Source organism: Heteronotia binoei, chromosome 8 (genome assembly GCF_032191835.1).
Source record: "Heteronotia binoei isolate CCM8104 ecotype False Entrance Well chromosome 8, APGP_CSIRO_Hbin_v1, whole genome shotgun sequence".
In the NCBI taxonomy this organism is placed as follows: Eukaryota; Metazoa; Chordata; class Lepidosauria; order Squamata; family Gekkonidae; genus Heteronotia; species Heteronotia binoei.
In genome coordinates, this window is record NC_083230.1 from 46,047,446 (window position 1) to 46,068,979 (window position 21,534).

Consider the following 21,534-nt stretch of genomic DNA (forward strand, 5'->3'; position numbering starts at 1 on the left):
AGGAACAAGCAGGATTTCTTCCCAGGAGACAAATTAGAGATAATATCAGAACTGTTATAGATATTGTTGAATATTATGAGAAACATCCTGAAAAAGACGTGGCACTATTTTTTGCAGATGCTGAGAAGGCCTTTGACAATCTGAATTGGGATTTTATGTTTGCAGTGATGGAGAAATTGGGATTAGGAGAAGATTTTATAAGAATGGTTAAGGCAATATATACTGAGCAACAAGCAAGACTTTGTATAAATTTCAAAATTACGTTGAAAAAAATGGAAAGTAAAGGGACATTTTGTGATTTTTGATAATACCTGAAGTGGGGTGGAATAATGGACTAAAGTCTATGAAGGGAAAAAATTTTCTTTCATTGAGTTTAAGGAGAAAAATGAAGATGAATTTATAGAGTTAACTTTACTTGTTTCTTGTTTTTATTTCTTCCTTATTGTTATAAGGTTTTAAAATGGAGATTCTTGATTTGTTACCTTGTTTGTTTGTTTTTTTACAATTTTAAGTAAACACTGGGGGGGGGTCAAGAAAAAGGGAGGTGAGGAGAAGGGGGGGAGTGATTATTGTTTTCAATTTGTATTATTTTTTAATTTTTTTAAAGAATTCTATAACAATATATCGCTTTATATATAAAACAATATATAAAATTGTTTTATACACAAGACAGTTATGGTTATGTTGTTCCAGTTACAAACTCCATTTCTTAAGCATTAAATTGAGGTGTGTTTTCCCCCATAAGAACATAAGAGAAGCCATGTTGGATCAGGCCAATGGCCCGTCCAGTCCAACACTCTGTGTCACACAGTGGCCAAAAAAAATCCCCAAGGTCCATCAGGAGGTTCACAAGTGGGGCTAGAAGCCCTTCCACTTTGCCCCCCTCCCCCAAGCACCAAGAATACAGAGCATCACTGCCCCAGACAGTTCCAATAATATGCTGTGGCTAAGAGCCGCTGATGGACCTCTGCTCCATATTTTTATCCAATCCCCTCTTGAAGCTGGCTATGCTTGTAGCTGCCACCACCTCCTGTGGCAGTGAATTCCACATGTTAATCACCCTTTGGGTGAAGAAGTGCTTCCTTTTATCCGTTCTAACCCGATTGATCAGCAATTTCATTGAATGCCCACGAGTTCTTGTATTGTGAGAAAGGGAGAAAAGTACTTCTTTCTCTACTTTCTCCATCCCATGCATAATCTTGTAGACCTCTATCATGTCACCCCACAGTCGACATTTCTCCAAGCTAAAGAGCCCCAAGCGTTTTAATCTTTCTTCATAAGAAAAGTGTTCCAACCCTTTAATCATTCTAGTTGCCCTTTTCTGGACTTTTCCCAATGCTATAATAACCTTTTTGAAGTGTGACCAGAATTGTACACAAATGAGACCGCACCAAATGAGACCGCACCATCGATTTATACAGGGGCATTATGATACTGGCTGATTTGTTTTCAGTTCCCTTCCTAATAATTCCCAGCATGGCATTGGCCTTTTTTATTGCAATCGCACACTGTCTTGATATTTTCAGTGAGTTATCTACCATGACCCCAAGATCTCTCTCTTGGTCAGTCTCTGCCAGTTCACACCCCATCAACTTGTATTTGTAGCTGGGATTCCCCTTGAATACACTTTCCTTTCAGAAGCTAAACACTATTATTTGCATGCTTATTATTTAGGTCCCTAGTTCCAGGCATTTGGTGAAGCAAGTACAAGAAAAGACTAACTAACAGACATCTTGCTTTGTGCATTCTGTGACACAAAATCTCAGGCTGTCAATGTTAAATCTTTCTTTTGCTATATCTGTTACTAGCAGAAACCCCAAGAGGACCATCCACTCCTTCCTTTATAACAATTAAAGCTAAAGTTAATGAAACAGGCTCCTCAATCCAATTTAAACTCTCTAGCAATGAAAAGTTCAAATTAAGAATATTTCCAACAGTAATCAAAGTGATTCATTCTCACAATAGCTCCTGCTTTTTTGGAGTGTTCAAACTTGCCCCACAAGTTTAAATTGAGATGAAGAACTTGACATTCTAGCTCAGAAAAATCTTTCAAACAATGATTAAGGCTGGAATGTTAAAATATTTGATACAGTCCTAGTAGGAATTAGTTTACCCAACCATGCTTCTCATTCTTTGGCATATGAATTTTATAATTTTAGAAACATGTGCAAATATATCAGAGATTTTAAAATATAAGATGCTGTTCTGATTTAATGCTGATTTCCTTATGAGCAGATCTCGCTAGGGTTGCCAAGTCCAATTCAAGAAATATCTGGGGACTTTGGGGGTGGAGCCAGGAGACTTTGGGGGTGGAGCCAGGAGATATTGGGGGTGGAGCCAGGAACAAGGGTATGACAAACATAATTGAACTCCAAGGGAGTTTTGGCCATCACATTTAAAGGGACAGCACACCTTTTAAAATGTCTTCCTTCCATAGGAAATAATGAAGGATAGGGGCACCTTCTTTTGGGGTTCATAGAATTGGACCCTCTGGTCCAATCGTTTTGAAACTTGGGGGGTACTTTGGGGAGAGGCACTAGATACTATACTGAAAGTTTGGTGCCTCTACCTCAAAAAACAGCTCCCCCAGAGCCCCCGAAACCTCCAGATCAATTCCCCATTATACCCTATGAGAATCGATCTCCACATAGGGAATAATGAAGTGCTCAGCAGACGTTCCTCCCCTCTCCCCCCCCCCTGTTTTCTGGTGACTCTGAAGTGAGGGATTGGCTTCTCTACTCACGAGTTGCAGCCAACTTCTTCCAAGTAACACAGACACCCCATCCCAAGAGGAAGCCTTTCCAATCGGAGACTGGAGCCTCCGGAGGCGAAAAAAATCACATGGTGGCTTTGGGGGTGGGGCTTCCCCCCGCCGGCCAGCTGACTGGGGGCGGGGAGGAGACTGAGAAAGTGGAAGAACCCCCGCTGGGACCTGGGGATTGGCAAGCCTAGATCTCGCTGTAGTTATTGGGAGTTGTGTGTGTGTGGGTAGAATAGTATCCAGTTTAAAACACAAGCAATCTAGATTTTAGCATTTTACTAGATTCCAAATGTTGTGCTTAGATCTCTTCCCCCACCCGAGACCATCAAGGTTAGATTATCAGACTTTTATCCCATTATACTTTTATCCCATTACACTTACACAATTGTTACTGCTCTGTAATCTAAAATTCAGCAACTGTTACATGGAAACCACTCATTAGTTTGTGTTGTACTAACTACTGCCATACTGAACACATAGTCATACAACTTCCTGACCTGCCTAGTCACCAACTTTCTTTTTCAAATAGTGGAGGAAGCTACAGGAGCTGCAGCCATTCTCAGTTTAATATATTTAGCAGGCAAGAGTTGGTAGATGGCATGAAGGTGATTGGGGACCTTGGGGAAGGGGGATATGACTGGGGCTTTTTGGGGGGAGGGGAATGTGGCAGAGTGGAATTCCGGAACCTCTTTGTAGAAACAAAATTCTCAAAAAATGTTTAAAAGTTCATGGGGGCACCCATGTTTTTCTCCTTCATTTCCCTTTTGAGAGTTCTGGCACCTTTTTCTAGAAAAAAAGCCCTGGCAGTGACCATGTTCTCCTAGCAATAGAAAAGAGTAAGTCCAGTAACATCTTAAAGACTAACAAAATTTGTGGCAAGGTATGTGCTTTCATGAGTCGCTGCTTATAGAAGTGAGCAGTGACTTATGAAAGCTCATACCCTGCCACATATTTTCTACATCTGGGTGACAAAAATGAGAAGCAGTCATACTGGATGGGGAACACACTCCTGGTAAGCAGTCAGAAGCACTCATACTGGATGGGGGACATGCTCCTGGTTAGCAGTCAGAGGTGTATGCTCAATATATACTGAGCCCTTATTGAATTTCTGAATATTCCTGAATATCAGGATCAGTATTGTATTGATATTTGGGTAAATATTTGAGAAATCTGATATTTTTGGGATCCAGTAAACCCAAATTGGTATATGAAATATTTCATATTAGCGGTGTATAATATTTCATGTTAGCATTGTATGCAAATAAGATCTTAGGGCATGGCTGAACTGTAAGCTAGATATGAGCAGTCAGTGTGATGCAGCAACAGAAAAGGGTAATGCAGTCTTGGGATGCATCAAGAGAAACATAACATCCAAACTACAATATGTCATAGTCCCACTGTACACTGCATTGATCAGGCCACACTTAGTGTAGTATGCAGTTCTGGAGGCCTTGCTTCAAAAAGGATCTGGACAAAATAGAGTGGGTGCAGAAGAAGTTGGCAGCCTGGAGACCAAGCCTATGAAGAAATGCTGAGGCACTTGGGAATGTTCAGTCTGGAGAAGAGGAGGCTGAGGGGGTACATGTATTCGAAAGGCTATCACTTAGAGGTGGACAAGGAGTTGTTTCTTTTGGCAGCAAAGGATAGGAATCAAATAATGGGTTTAAATTACAGGCAGAAAGGTGCTGTTGGATATTAGGAGAAAAGTTTTTATGGTAAGAGTAGTCCATAAGTGGAAATGGCTGCCTAGGGAGGTGGTGAGCTCCCCCTCACTGGAAATTTTCAAGCAGTGGCTGGATGCTTTAGGTTGATCCTGCATAGAAGAGGGGGTTGGGCTAAATGGCTAGATGGCCTGTATGGCTCCTTTCAATTCTATGATTCTATAATTTTACAGAATATCATTGCTAATATTTGTTTTCCCGAGGTTAGCAGCTATTGTATATTTAACACCATAAGCGTCTCTAGTACCCCAAAGTCACACTTCCTAAAATGTCTTCCATGAAGCAAGTTTTAGCCATTACTTGAGCCCCAATTTTTTTTAGTGCAAAGTTTTATGTGAATGGGTCAAATAACCAATTAATTCATATAAATAATGGCAAACTAAAAATGGTGAGAAGTTCATGGTGGCATCTCCTGGTTTTAAAAGAAGTTCAAAGCAAATGTGTGTAGGCAGGGGGGAATTTGATGGGGCAAATATCAGCTGGGGAGTAAAAATAGTGCAGAAAGAATGGTTTGACTCCTGTCCTCAGCACTGCTTCCCCTGTTCATTGTCAAAGGTACTTCTGATTGCGGGAGATGCAGTTGCAGATCTCTCACTCTTTGGTCCTAAAATACATGCATATGTATACAAATTAGTCTCTTACAAAGCTTGTCATCTGATTATCTGGTACAATAGTTTATGTTATTCTGTAATAGATAAAAACCTTGATCCTACAGTACCCCCAAGTGCATGATGGTCCATTATCAGCAAAATAATGTTTAGTGCATGCAGAGTGGAAATTAACTGTCTGGAGTATATCCATTTGAAAATGAATGGAGAGCCTCTCCATATGAAACTTTAAACTGCACCCTCATGCTTTAGTCATGGGGGGAATATATGTAAGGACACAAAAACAGAGCATACCACAAAGTAAATTGTAACCCAGGCACTGGAAGTAAGGACAAGTACAAGGCTTAAGGCCTCCTTTCTTAATTCCCCCCTCCCATTTACACATCTTGACTTAAGCAAAGTAACTATTTATTATAAAAGAGTAAACACAGTCTTGTACACAGGGTATGGTGCTCCCCACCCCCAAACTCCTTTCCCTTCCCAAACCAGAGATCCAGCAGTCAGTGTCCTAGAAGTGCTGCCTTCTTGATGAAGCTGGTCCAGTTGCAGTCCCTCAGAAGCAGCAGGCCTCCAGTAGGAAGGAAAGTCCTCAGGGCCTCTCTCCTCACATCCAACAGAAGGAGTCGACTTCAGTCCATAGGCAGGTGGTCTGGGGGCTAACCTTTTCCAGAAAAACAGTTCCAAAAAACAGAGGGCCCACACCAGACAAAAATCTCTTCAGCTGAGGTCTCAGCACTTCAGTCCTTGGAGAGACCAAAATGACTAGGCCCCTGTTCCTCCCACTGCCCAGTTTACTTTTCTTCTAGTCACTCCTACATACATTCCTCTCAATATGCAAATTAAGTACTTTCATTGCTCTCCCTAACAGCATATATCCCCAAAGCTCTACAAAATGCTATAAAGCTATGCCTGAGGGAGAATGATGACATTGAGATGGTACACTGTGGCTCTCTTCACACAACGTGTTGAGTCCATGTTAAACTGACCCAGTTCTGTTCTGAATATCTTTGTTGCGGATATTATCAATCAGACTGCCATACTGCAATTTGAATCACTCCGTGGTGAAACCATCTTATGCCGTCCACATGACGGCACCATGCAGTTCTTTTTTTCTCCACTGTTATGCACATGCATGCATTATGCGCATGTGTGTGCATGAACATATGCACACATGTGCATATGCACATACGCATGGGTTAAAACATTATGTGGTTATGTGCGTATCGCTAAGCAGTAAAAAAAATGGTGACCGTAAACCGGATGTCTGAGGCTCCTTTTGCTCCGGGACAGCCTTCAGACATCCGAAAGTTGGTCAAGAACTATCCAGATGGGGAAACTATGAGGTGAAACCGGAGAACTCAAAAAACACCACAAAGGAGCAGGTAACAAAATACTCCGGTTCCGAGAAGGATTGGGGGGGGGGTGTTACTACGAATTAATACCAGGAGGCAGATGTTGCTGTCTGATCAGCCACTTTTAATCCGGTATGAAACAGCACCCACAACTGATTATACTGTGCGTCTGAACAGCCCCTGTGTATTTCCCACATAGTGAAATTCTGAGAACCCTTTCCTAGGAATAAGCCCTATTGAGTGGACTTGAGTTGAATTCTGAGTAGGCCTGCTTAGGGTTGCTCTCAGTCAGTCATTTTATGCCATTTCCCTCCATGTTTTCACCATGATCAGGAGAGCAGAAGACCTCAGAATACCAAGGGTTGTACAATGCAGTTGTACATCCTTCGCTTTCCACAAAGCGGAAAATTGGGTTATTCTTGAATAAATTGTTCCATTGCCTAGCCCATTCCTGCAGTGTGGTCAGACTCTTAGCCACAAGGTCAGTGCTTTAAAGTTCCTTGTTGAGTTTAGACATAAGAAAAATGATTAGAGCATGTTCATGTTTTCAGTGCCAGTTGATAAACTAATAGTTAATGTTTAGTTTGTTTGAAGTATTGAACGTGTCTGTAATAAAAGAATCTATATGTTGGTCTTACTAGTTATTGTAAATAAAAGCAATATATAGCAGAATTGGTTTGGGTTCTCAGTTGTTTAGTTTGTTGAGAATTGCAGCTGTCATACATATTCTTGTTGTCTCTTACACTTCTCATATTTATGTCCTCATCCATTCTTGGAGCTTTGCTCATGATGTAATAACGTACTTCAAAGTAGTGTTCGAACAAAGTGATACAATTAACGTCCCCTGATTCTTTGGGCTTATCTCAATTTCTGCCCTGGATGGTTCCATTGAGGTGCACTTCAAGTGATGCAGAAGAAATTGCACCACTGGTAAGGGAGAAGCACCAGTGTTTAATAACATTTTTATATCATCAAGTCCTGTGCATGTTTACTCAGAAGTAAGTCTCATTATAAACAATCAGAATTGCTTCTAGATATAAAGCATAGTCAGTGACTGGAACAAAATTTAAATGCTAAGATGTGGAACTTTTGACACACTGGTTTGTCAATTTAACACTTTATTTGATCATTTATTTTATGACTGGCATGGTTGCCCTCTTGCTGAGTCCTCTTTATGCAAAATTTGACTATTCTGCTTTTTTATTTTAATTGTATTTGACAGTGAATCTTAACTACAAAATTTACAGTGCAATCCTAGGAAAAGTTACTCCAGTCTAAACCCATAGAAATCAATGTCCATAGACTGTAATAACTCAGCATAGGGTTGCACTTTTAGCATGTAGCCACGAGAGAAAAAAGAATCAGTAGCAAAATATGCTAAATATCTCTCTGAATTAATATAAGTAAATGTAGGGCTCACAGCTGAGGGAAGAGGGAAAGATTGTCTTCCGAAATGCTATAGTCGAATATTCTTAAGTGCCTTGTATTTCCAACAGTGCTACAAAGAAAGGAGTCATTTGAAGGAGAGTTATTGAAGCCATTTCCTTTGCTACTTTTAGAACTCTCAGTGCACAAGAGGAATTCAGGGGAGTGGAGGTGGGGGAGATAAAGATATTCATCCTAAAGCAGCACACAATTGAAAGCAGCTACATCTTGGCAGCTCTTGTGGGTTTGGTAGCCTCTACTGCAGTTCAGCTAAGCTATTTGTAGGCATAGGTTTTGACAAGTTCCCTACACATTCTTTTGCTTTTTAAGATCTCCTTTCACCAGTTGTCAGTACCTTGGTAGTTCTTATGTTTTTCTGATGAAGGAGGCCTAGCATCGGGTTAGTGTATTCTTAAGCATTTGTCTTTTGGAAAGAAAGTTTATCTTCACCAGCTAAATCTGGAGAGTTTAACAGTACCCTCCTACCAACTCTTTCCTGTGAATGCGCCTCATTGAACAGAATGAACAGAGTAGGATCCTGAGTAGGCCTGCTGAGGATTAGTGTCTGGTATTCCCAGCTAGGATCATTGCTGCATGTATCTTATCTCACAGGTGACCTGCTTCTGGTTGCACAGCAGACAACAGGCTGTTACAGAACTAGAGAGTTCATCACCAGCATGAGATGGGATGGACAGCAGTGATAGCATTGCTGGGTTTTTCAAACCACATTAATATAGTTGCTTGAAAGAAAGATGTCCCTGAGTGTAAGATGACTGAGCCCCCCCTTGTATTATACACACACACACACACACACACACACTCACACAAATTATTGCCAGATATAACTGTAACTTATGTGAATGTAAGTTTTCGTTTGTTTGTTTTTGTGTATATGTGTTTATGGCATATCTGGGGGGAAATCTAGTCTTGCATTTGAGTAGATTCTTACCTACTTTTATTTCAGTTTCATTCTTAATGAGAGAGAAGAAAAACTTTTATAGATGCTACTTAGCTTCTAAGCTAAACATTTGCAGAATTCCCGCCCCCCCCCCCCCAAAAGGATATAATGTGGACAATGACATTTCTAAATCAAACAGGGCTACCTAATGCAAGAAAAGGTTATCTTCCTTCCTGTCATTTTGACCTCAGGTTCCCAGATCTTATTAGCCAAAGCACAGAAGACAGACTATACTGTGTGATCAACATGAAGGACAGATGTAGTGCCAGCACTTAATTGCTGGCACAGATTGCCATTTTCTGCAGGATAGATGGTTCTCAAAATGTTACTCAGCATTACCACTGTGATGTTTTGCCCTACCAACTTGTCAGCAGGCAGAGTGCCAGATGCGTTTGAGTGGAGGCAGCCAAATGACCATCAGCTATGATTACAAATGGGCAAGAACAAAAAACAAAGGTTCCTGCAGCCACATAGTCTTCTGGCACTCTTAGCATACCTTAGTGAACAGCATCTTAATACAGTCTAGACAACGGTGTCAGGTCATATGTGCCAGGATCTAGTTGGTTGTGTAATGGAAATCCACAGTTCATTTAAAAGAGGGGTTGCATTAATCTATAGAAGGGCAAAGTGCTGTGGATCTTCAGAGATTAACTGGTTTATTTTGGAAAGGTCTTTACTAGCAAACAGCCTGCCTTATCAACATCAAAATGAATGAAATAGGCCAAAAATCGTGTATGTGGTTATCCCACCCCCCTCTTTCTCACTGAGTGAGTGAGAGAGAGTCCAAGTGAACAAAGTAAGAAATGCAGAACAGCATAATTGAGTTTAAGAGCACTGAATGCATGATGAATGCAATAAATAGCCAAGGAGGAGAGTTTTTATAGTAAAAGAGCCACTGACGAGTCTTAGTCAAGCCCTCAGGAACGGTATCAGACTTATTAATGCATTCTAAGTTCTGAAGTTTCTTATGCCAGTTATTACAAAGGCTGATTGATAGTTTCCAGGAGAAACGATTGAAAGCTTGCCACCAGATGAAGTTGATGAATACCACCCCTAGCCAGAGGCTGCTAGTTTAGGCTTAGGTTTAGCAACAGTTTTGGAGCTGGAGAAAGGTTGCAAGCCAACCATCTGCCCCCACTGCCTTCCTCTTACTGGGAATGCCAATTACCGTTACCTCAGATTTATCTGGATTTAGTTTCCCTTCCCCTTTGTTATTTATCATTCACTACAGGTTAAAAACTGCATTTATATGTAAGTGAATACATGTACCATTTTTCATCCAGCTAACGTTTCTGTTTTGTCCATTCCATGAATCAATGCAACTGCTTCATCTGAATTTGATAGTTTAATTAGTACACTTTATACACACACACACACATAGACAGACATGCACACACTTTCATAAATATATGAAATACTAGGATGGCAAAAGGTACATCAGCCTGGACTGAACTAGGTTATACTGCCATGTTTGCAACAGGCAGTTAACTAAGCCTACTTCACACGATTTTGAAAGATCATTCAACCAGCACAGAAAGTGGGATCAGAGGGCATAATGCTGCCTGTGGATGCCCCCTTTCTTATGTTTATGTTTATTCCAGTTTGTCAGCATGCAGAATGGATCAGGTGGACTAGCTCTTTTCCTCAGTGCTCTGTAATTATAGTGTAAACATTCCTGCCACAGCAAGTTGCTGTTGTTCTTAAGGTATTAAAGGGTGAGAGAACTCACAGGGCTTGCAGACTTGTTGATGAAAATACAATTGTCTTGCTACAGATGAGCATAATTCTAGATCACAAGCTCCAGGATAATTAGTAGAGGCTTGGTATTTACCCTTAGTAATAATGCGGTTTTGTGATGTCAGCAGTTCAAACACATGCACACAACTTGTATGGACAGAAAAACTGCATAAGTAATGTTTAACAAACACCTTATTCAGCTTGTTATCTTACATCCTATGTGAAAACATGCCTATTTTGTTAAGATACTGAGAAAGCATCTTTGGGGGGAAGGAGTAGGGAAAAGAAAGCAAAGGGGATATAAGAATTACTACTTCAGTGTGGCTCTCTCAAAACACATCTTGATATTCCCACAGGAATGTCTTCCTCCAGGTCCACTGCAGGTTGTAAACAATTTCTTCAGCACCTCCAGAGCAACCTGTCTTCTAAAGTAACAGCCTAGAGGGACAGAAATCAGAACAGAATTGATTCAGAAAACAAAGCCACATAATAGCATCCTACAAAAGGAACATGAAGCTGCTGGCAGGCAGGTGTTTATGACTTAATGCTGAATGTGTCAGTTGTCTCCACTGAAAAATGCTATATTTTAGGTAATAGGAACTGATATAGCTCTGTAGAATTTGAGTTGCATCACTCACCACTTGTCACTCATCAGGTTTCATTACTTGAGTTGCACTCAAAGAGTGAAAAACAGGCATATGTGAACTCATAGCTATTGTAAATCTTTTGGAAAGCTTGACCACAGAGTTTATATTTTTTGCAGGCTTGCATACTTCTTGCTTTGTTACCATGCAGAGTTCCATCTCTGTTTCCAGTTTGACACAATATAGTGTTGGATATAGCCAGCTATTTCACTCAGCCTAGCTATATATTGCAGTCCCCAACCCATCTCAGTATTGACTTTTTGAGTTTATCATAGATGCCACCTCCTTCCTTTTTCACTAGCAGAAAATCTGGCTGAATCCAACTAATGGTTTGTTGGAATATCCAAACTGTGCAACAATTAAGATGTTGTCCAATTGGCCATTTTTACCCAATTCCAGACATCACTGAAAACTATATGTATGCAAAAGAAAGAGGGAATTTGTACAAAAGAAAAAAAGAGAAGCCCACATTCCTGTAGAAGGTCCCCAATATTACTTACATACTTCATTTATGCCCTGCATTTCTCCTGAACGGGGACCCGAAGCAGCTTACATCATTTTCCTCTCCTCCATTTTGTCTAAACCAGTTTCCAGGATCAGGAAGATGCCTAAACTGAGTCACTTTCTGCAAACATCTTTTTAAAATGGAGCTACTGAATTGAAAGAGGAACTCCAAATCATCTTTTTTTAAATTCCCAACTTCACAAAGAGTACCTAATTAATTACAAGGAGGCTTTAATGTGCTTTGGAAGAGAGATGCACAACATTCAACATTTATAAATTAAAGTGAACATACTTCACTGGGGCAGAACTGTATTTACCTTGCATATGCATTTTAAAATTCCAACGTTGGTACTATTGATTTTTATTTCAGCATCCACTGAAGACCAAAAAGGAAACAATCTTCATTTCTGGATGAAACACTATGGGGTGGATCCAGTGAACCATACATAGAATGCGTTCACCAAATGGATTTACACTAGTTACCTATGCAGTCTCCTGTGCACCTGGAATGCTTCTCCTGATAAGGGAGAATCCTCCAAACACACTGGGATATTGTGCAGGGAAGCTACAACTGGAAGGGGTATCAGCAGAGCACAAACAGAGTATTAGTGGTGCAGAGATTGCCAAAGAGGAGGGTGATTTTTTGCCAACTTTCCCTTAAGATGAAGCTCCTTGCATCCCTCCCACAAGTTCCACAGGAATAGGTTTTTAGAGAATACAGGGTGAAAGGGGAGAGACCACTTCCATAAAGTTATTACCTTTGTAGGTTACTGGTTCCAGTCTAAAAATTCTAACTGGACATTTGTTGTTATTTTATTTTCATTTGGAGTTGTCCAGTGTTTAAAAAGTCTTCTGGCAGATAAAGCCCAGGGTTCATAAACTTCTTAAACCAACATCCTTAGAATCAGTTTCATACTTCTTGAGTGTCTCTCATTGTGAGGGATTTTTTACATATGTTTGAAACCCTGATTTCTTTCCCTGGTTGGAAGAAACTAGAGTGGGGTGTGTACAGGTTTAAACGTATGTGCAACACATGCACATTTCCTCCAATGTTCATTTTTCATTAGGTGTCCTGCAGAACCCAAACTGTTCAAAAGAAGATTAGATATTTGGTACAGGAAACCCTGTCAAGATGTCTCTTGCCATTTTTTAATTTGTTCTTCCCTGTGTCTCTGCTTCACCTTGCCACTATCTCTGTGTAACAGTTACCACATTCTTTTTGCCTGGTCTCAAGAATTGCCAAGGTCACTCTTGCTTGACTACGTGCACACCTGAGAAAGACTTTGGGGGGAGGGATCGCTGCTTCCTACTTTCCTTTGAAAATATAATGATTTATGCCAGGACTATAAGAGATGGGCAAAAGCTTGCCAAAGCCAGTCCATCCTGTCTTGGACTGTCAATGCATCAATAATTAGTCATTCTTGAAATGAGCTGTTTGTGATCACTGAACTGCTGGGGGCTTGACATATTGCAAAAACTCACTTTAACTCCCTTGAGGCAACTTACCTTTGCTGACCATGTTGGACGATGAGAAGACAAAACCCAAGGACTCTCAAACCAATCCCATCAAGCCAAAGAACCCCCCCCCCCAGTGGAGGGGCCGAAGTTGGTACTCAGGTTCGTAACAACCAGATGGGACGAGCGAGGCTCGAGAGGTTTTGTGGAATGGGAAGAACGAGGAGCCACTGCCAGATAATCCTGATCTTTGATTTTTCACAGGGTGTGCTGGCCCTGGAGCTTGGACGATGAAGCAGAGGACTCTGCAGGGGCCATGGCCGCCCAACCCAGAGAAGAGGCACCTGACTGGCTACAAGAGGGCCTGAGGGCGCACAGTCAACAACTATGAAATGAGATCATGAACGATTACCTCATGCGAGAGGTGAGAACACACGCCCATCAGCTACAAGACATGGCTGTTCAGGTCGCTGGGGCACCTCCTGCACGACAGCCAGCCGCCCCCCCCCACCTCCACCAGATGGGGGAGGAGTACCAGCATCACATGCTGCTCCACCCATACTTCTGGCGGAACCATGCTTTACCCCAGGGGGCCCAAAAGTGCATGAAGCAAGGTTCGATGGAAATCCCACCAGACTCGGGTACTTTCTGGTGCAAGTGAGGGACCACCTCAGAGTTTGGGTGGACAACTTCCTGATGGAAAAAGCCAAGGTAATCTACATTGGATCATGCTTGGAAGGGGTGGTGGCAGACTGGTATGTAACCCTCTCTGAGATGAGGTCCCCTGCACTGGCATCGGCCCAAAACCTACTACAAGCCCTCTGGTTTCACTTCAAAGATCAATTACAAGAGACCCAAGCAATCTCGGCTCTCCAAGAGCTCCAGCAAGGATCAAGGTCTGTCCGGGAGTACATGGCAGGGTTCCACATACAGGATAGCCGAGTGCATGGCTGGGACAAGAGAACAAGAATCTCGTCAGTACAAAAAGGAACTGAACTTATCCTTCTTTGCGCAAGCACTGGGAACCCCCAAACCCTGGTGGAGTGGATTCAACTTGCCTGCGAGATCAAGGACCAGCAAAAGGTAGTAATGCTGCACCAAAAGTACCAGGAAGGGGCCTAAGGGGCCTGAGGACAGAGGCAAAGGGAAGGGAAGCAAGCCATCATCCTGGGGATAGATGGATGGAGAACCGTCTGTGCTTCAAATGTGGGGGAGAGAATCATGTTGCCAGCGAATGCCCAAGAGCTTGTAGGGGCCCCCCACCAACAGCCCCAAAGAAAGGGGACCCAAAGAAAAAGGACCCCCTGCCGAAACGGCATGCCACCCTGTTACACCTGGAGCAGCGCGGCGACACCTCGAGGGAGGAGAGCACCAAGGACCAGCCCGTGGCAACAACCTGGTGTGAGGAGCAAGTTGCTGCCATCGCTGCACCATTGGGGGTGAGATTTCCGGGACCTTATATTTTATTCCTGTCACCCTAGCGAGCCCACTAACCAAAAGATTTGTGAATGTGCGAACACTACTAGATTCAGGGTGCTCCAGGGACTTCCTTTCCCCAGAACTGGTGGACGCTCTGGGACTCACGAAGAGTGCACTGCCCTCCCCCCTGCTATTTGAACACATGGACAGAAAGCCCATGAAGGGGGACCCCTGTACCCATGAGACAGCTCCATGGGAGTGGGGGCCCACTGGGAAGCAAGGCCATTAGTAATCGCCCCCTCAGCCTGCTTCCAAATAGTACTGGGGGTCCAGTGGTTAGCAGACCATGATCCCTTCGTCCAATGGAGTGACCACACCATTTATTTCCAAGATGAAAAGTGCAAGGAACATGTGTGGAAGGGGGACTGGGCCCTGAACCGCCCCCCCCCCCCCCCAAATGGAAAGACTATGCCTGATGAGAGAGGAAGTAGCCACAATTCCCTCAGAGCAATTTCCTCAAGACCAAAAAGGGGTTTTCGAGTCTACAGAGGCTGATGAACCCCACCCCACCCCAATTGCTCCACAGACTGTGCTGTCAAGCTCATAGAGGAAGAAGCCCTGCCCAAAGTCAAACTCTATTCGATGAGTCACTAGGAGGAGAAATTAAAGAAGTTCATTGATACTAACCTCTGCAGGGTTTTCATCCAACCCACCCAGTCCCCACACGCAACTCCCGTTCTTTTCCGGAAAAAGAAAGATGGGACCCTCAGACTTTGCACTGACTATAGGGGGCTGAATGCAATTTCCATGCCTACCCCCTCCCACTCATAAAGGACCTCCTCGGGGAGGGACGGTAGCTCAGTGGTAGAGCATCTGCTTGGTAAGCAGAAGGTCCCAGGTTCAATCCCTGGCATCTCCAAAAAAGGGTCCAGGCAAAATTGGTGTGAAAAATCTCAGCTTGAGACCCTGGAGAGCCGCTGCCAGTCTGAGTAGACAATACTGACTTTGATGGACCGAGGATCTGATTCAGTATAAGGCAGCTTCATATGTTCAGTTCTCACAGGGGAAGATTTTTACTAAATTGGACTTGCAGGATGCTTATTTTTGAGTGCACATAAAGGAGGGGAATGAGTGGAAGTCTGCGTTTAACACATCCCTTGACCAATTTGAGTACCTAGTTATGCCGTTTGGATTAAAAGTGGTGGTGTTTATGAACCTCATCAATGAAGTCTTACAAAAATATTTGCTTAAAGGTGTGGTCTGCTATTTGGATGATGTGTTCATTTATTCCAAGGACCTCCCCTCCCATGTGACCCTAGTGAGGGAAGTCCTACAAACCTTCTGTGACAATAAACTGTTTGCCAAGCTCTCCAAATGTGAGTTCCATAAGACAGAAATGGATTTTCTAGGATATAGAGTCTCGGCAGGAGCACTCGGAATGGAACCCACCAAAATCCAAGCAGTGGTGAACTGCCCCCCCCCCCCGACCCAGAAGCAATTACAAAGCTTTATCAGGTTCTCAAATTTCTACAGAAATTTTATCAACAATTTTGCAGCCATGGCCCCTCCCCTCACAGACTTATTGAAAACCAAGGGCACTGACACAAAGAAACCAGGAGCACGCCTTGACTGGCCCCTGGAGTGTCAGGCCGCCTTTGATGAACTAAAGCACTTGTTCATCTCAGAACCCATCCTCATCCACCCAGATGAGAATAAGAAGTTTATTGTCCAATGTGACACAAGAAGGGGGGAATGGAAAACTACACCCCTGTGCCTACTTGTCAAAAAAGTTTTCCTCCACAAAGTGCAGTTGATCCATGTGGGACAAAGAGGCATCGGCCATCAAATTGGCTTTAGAGACCTGGCACCACTACCTTGAGTGAGCTAGTGCTTTTTGAGCTGTGGACTGACCACAAAAATTTGGAATCCTTGACAGCCACTAGGAAATGTAGTACTAAGCAGATTCGGTGGGCTGAGTTCTTCCATAAATTCCAATTTATGCTGAATCACTTCCTGGGGAAGCAGAATTTTTTGGCAGATGCACTCTCCTACCTCCTCCAACACGACAATAAATGGGAGGTCATGGTGGACTCACTCTTCTCCCCCTCCCAACTGGGGGCAATGGTCACTACATGTTGGCAAGCACAAACCTCCGCAACTGTCCCTAACCCTCAGGACTTGTTTCTCTGCCCTGAAGGAGGACTTGGCCTAGAACCCCTCCTCCTTGGAGCTTGGGCTGGCTGCTGGGCCAGGAGGCTTATGGTAGAAAGACTCTAAATTGTATGTCCCAGAGCCGGTCCGCCTACCAATCATGAAACGGTTGCACGATGTCAAACTGGGGGTCCATTTTGGATTTGTAAAAACCCTCCACTTGGTCCAACGACAGTTCTGGTGGCCAGGATTGTGCAAAGACATTACCCGATATGTAACCAGCTGCCCAGTGTTCCTCATGGCTAAGAAAAGGGGAGGGAAAACCCCTAGGGAACTCCAGCCATTAGAAACGGCCAAACTGCCTTGGGAATGGACTTTATCACAGACTTACCCTCCTCCCAAGGGAAGTCAGTAATCGGGGTAGTGGTGGACATTTTTCTAAGCAAGCCCACTTTGTTCCCTGTAAACAATTACCAATGGCCAAAAAGCTGGAAGAACTTTTTCTCCAACATGTGGTCAGGCTCCACTCGTTTCTGGCCAAAGCTAGTTTTCACAAAGTTGATCCTGCCTTGGACTGTCAATACATCAATAAATAGTCATTCTTGAAATGAGCTGTTTGTGATCACTGAACTGCTGGGAGCTTGACAGCCCCGTGGCGCAAACTGGTAAGCTGCAGTCCAAGCTCTCTTTATGACAGCAGAAGCTGTGTTCAGGTAGCCGACTCAAGGTTGGCTCAGCCTTCCATACTTCCAAGGTTGGTAAAATGAATACCCAGCTTGCTGGGGGGAAAGTGTACATGACTGAGGAAGGCAATAGCAAACCACCCCGTAAAAAAAGTCTGCTGTGAAAACATCATGATTTGATATCACCCTAGAGTCGGAAACAACTGGTGGTTGCACAGGGGACTACCTTTACCTTTTTTACAATAGCTATTAAAAGGGAAACCATTGCTAGTGTTTCGTTCTTTAAAATGACATGCTTTTTTAAACATGGAGAGAGATTGGTGTACATATAGTAGACCATGCACAAGGATCTCATTAGATCCTAGCCTAAATATGAAGAGCTCAATGTGATTGCAAAGGCAATGAACAAAGAATAATAATGAACAATTAAAATGAAAACAGTGTGGCATGTTCTTTGTAAGTGTGGATACTTGAGAGAGAGAGATGAAATTATACACTTAACTGATTATATATTTATTTATCTATACCCTGCATTTATCCTCACATAGGGGCCCAAAGCAGCTTACACTACAATTGCTCTGTTTTATCCTCACAACAACAACCCTATGTGGTAAGTTGGGCTGGGGGAGTGTGACTGGCTCAAGGACACCTAACAAGTTTCCATGGAAGAGTAGGAATTTGAACCTGGGTCTCCTGGATCCTAGTCCAACACTTTAACTTAAACATTATGCTGATTACAAGCTCAGGTGAAAAGCAAAGTACCATTGATGACCAAAAAATTTCTGACCCTAAGCATGGTGTTTTTTAAAGTTCCACTGAGGTTATTGGCGGTACATGATATGGGAGTGTTTCACCAAGTAATTCCACATACAGAAAAGATAAGTATTGCTATCACTCTATTTATAGATTTAGAATTAGGGATCCATATTTCCTCTCACTATTACAAGCCAGATTCCTCTAATGCTTGAGAAACAAAAGCCACAATCTATATACCCTGCTTACTTCAGGCAGTCCAGTTGAATCTAGTAAGGCTGTTGAGGATCTGACAGGCTGTAGCGACTGTAGCCTAAATGGAAAAAAATTGTGGCAAGATTTTTTTTTATAGATACCAGCTGTTGCAAAACAGGTCATGCATTTCCTAAAAGATCTGTTCTTGGCTTCTGTTGTATAAAAAGATTTTATTTCATAGGATTTTCCTCTGTCCTGCTTAGCCAATGTTTTCTTTTCCAGTGTTCTTCCTTGTTTCTTGAATGGAACAAAACTTGGTATGCTGTGGTGGAGGGGATTGCAGGATTCCCCCCCCCCTCCAAAGTAGCCCTCATTAAAGAAAAGGTTGGTGACTCCTGACCTACACAGTTAAATGTTCCAAACCATTTTCTCTTCTTCCTGCTGTTAAAGAGCAGTTTCTGAAACGCAGCACTATAAACAAATGATTGCTACTGATAAATCCTTGTTATTTTCTAACGTTTCAGTGTTATGAACATACAATGCAAAATTATCTTTTCAGGGTTAATATTGGACTGATATTTTAATGGGGGGAGTATAAATGTTCAGTAGTTGAAGTCATAGGTTTTAACTGAGGGTTATTTCCTGTTGTGTTTAATTTGTATCTAAAAAGAAATGTGAACTAAAGTATGTTTTATGACAAAAGCACTCCAAAACAGTTTTATTTTAGGTAGTCTCATAACCTGAGAAGTACTTAGTACTCCAGAATTGCAGTAATATGAACAGTAAATAATGTGTTTGTACCAACTATATCTCAGAATATCAAATGTGCCTTTTATCCTTCTTTCTATTCTAGATAAAACAGCTAGCCTTGCAAGCACTGCTTCTGAGTGGGCCTCATTTGGGGCAGGAGCTCACAGGAGTGGAGCTCCAAAACCTCTACATTTTATTGTGCTCTTTCGTTCTTACCCCCACACCCCAATACTTGCTTCTTGGCTCCATTGTTCAACCCCCTGTAGAATTTTGCTGAACTCTAAGATTTGACAAACTTTCTAATATTTTCCCCCACAAAAAATGGGAAAATAACCAAAACATATAAAGCAGACAGACTGTGGCCATACAGGAGAAAGTAATTTTAAAAGTATGATGGGAGCAATACTCCCTCTAAGCTGCAGAGTCTTGTGAGCAAAAATTCTACTTCGTAAGTTACTGACATTAAAGTTGTGAACTCCTGCATGAATTAGTTTGCTCCGGGGCCATTTTTCCTGAGCTAAGACAAAAATGTGTGAGCCAGAAGCTAAAAAACTGTGAGCTAGCTCACACTAACTCAGAGGAAACACTGGATGGGAGTAAGGTTTTATTATGACAATTATAATTTAAGAAGCGTTTTAAGGTAGATGCTGAGCTGATATAATTTAGTATATCTTCTAGCGATGTCAGGGGTGTGTGGCATACACAAATGTTATGCAAATGACTTGTGTTAATGAGCTCTGGCACCTATTTTTCTACTAAATGATCCCTGCTTCTGAGCATGTTTCATTTGCACTATGGGCAAAAGTAGGTATTATGAGAGGTACCCTCTGTGTCTCTTCCCTCGGTTTCTTATAACAGAAACAAGGCCTAGAGGCTTGCTATTGTTACAATGTATTTTTACATCACCTTTTGACCCATGAGCCTGAGATTTTCTGCATGCCAAGCCATTGCTCTAACCCCTGAGCTCCTTTCCTTTGTCCATTGCCAGTTCATATAGATTGCCATATTGAGGAACAGCTGTACATTCTGAATGGTATTCAGTGTTCTTCCATGTACAGAAACTGTTGTGTTTACCCACTTTGTCAGCTTCCCATGTTGTGTGTTCCTTCTTCACAGAGATTCGAGCTCAGCTGATAGAGCAACAGAAATGTTTGGAACAGCAGACTGAGATGAGGGTGCAGCTTCTTCAAGACCTACAGGATTTCTTCCGTAAAAAAGCAGAAATAGAGACTGAATACTCTCGGAATCTAGAAAAATTAGCTGAAAGATTCATGGCAAAAACAAGAAGCACCAAGGACCATCAGCAATACAAGTGAGCTAAAATTTCGTATGCCTTTATGTTTTGTTTTAAAAGTTATTTTGTTTAGAAGTTCAAGTCTGCACAGTATTAAAAATTCAGAAGGCAAGACATAACAAAAACCCTTATTTTATTATAGACATCTCTAAAAACTACTAAGATTTTAATAAAATGACAATGACATTAGGACTACCCAGGTATCCCTAGTATTCTGTTATACAACAGGATCCAAACAAGCTCTTCATGTAGTCTTATTACAAAAAAAGTTTGCTTAATGCAGGTGTCTGTGTTTAATTTTATGTACCATATCATTACTTAGCTTGGTGGGACACTGGAAAGGCATCTTCTTTATTCACTTATTTAAATATTTATATCATGCCTTATGGATTATGAGTCACAATTTTTAAAAAGTCACACTTTAGAATGATTTTTTTTTTAAAAAAAAATGCATATATCCCATTCCCCCCAAAAGAGTTCTGCCATTTATTATCTGCCTTGTTTAAATCAATCAAATATTTATTTATCAGTGCTGAACACACAATATTTTCAGTTAATTTCTGTAGTGTTTTAAAGATTGGTTTCAATAAATCTTAAACACACCATTAGTAAGTGAGCTGCTGCAGTAATGGTTTGAAGTTTTTTTTTCCTGTTTGGACTCCAGTACATTTAGAATTTGACTAAAAATAACTTCTAAAGTTCAACCAAATTCATTGCTCAAGAAAGGTGGATTTTTCTGCAGCACATTAACCATTGATATTTTCATATAACTTTATTTTAGGCAGATGGTGGACTTTGTTTCAGCACTTCTGAAATACTCAGATAGGACATTTTGGCTAACTTTAGTAGTTCCTGTTGCTAACAAAGAGAAAGTGCCGAGCAACTTAAACTTTATAAGAAGCATTAACAAGTGGATGTGTGGCTGCCTTATGCTGTTTCTGCCAATATAATGTCTGAAGGGATGATTGCATAGAGGAGATGACGTTATGTAGTGTAAGTGCAGAAAGCAAAAGCATGACACACAAGACATCTGCTTGTTGCATCACTTTGTGCTTACATTTGTCTTTCCAGTCTATACAGCTTGCTTCCTCCTGTGAGTATTGGGATGTCCTGTCTTCCTGAGA

General features: G+C 41.9%; 1 protein-coding gene across 3 annotated transcripts in view; it reads left to right on the forward strand.

Annotated features, from left to right (window-relative positions):
* The window catches only part of SRGAP1 (SLIT-ROBO Rho GTPase activating protein 1), a 166,486-nt gene that overhangs the window by 76,030 nt on the left and 68,922 nt on the right, over positions 1 to 21,534 (forward strand). For all 3 annotated transcript variants that reach the window (XM_060244999.1, XM_060245001.1, XM_060245000.1), the window contains exon 2: positions 20,233 to 20,428. In XM_060244999.1, the coding sequence (XP_060100982.1) occupies positions 20,233 to 20,428 (196 nt within the window). The remainder of the gene's footprint in view (positions 1 to 20,232; positions 20,429 to 21,534) is intronic.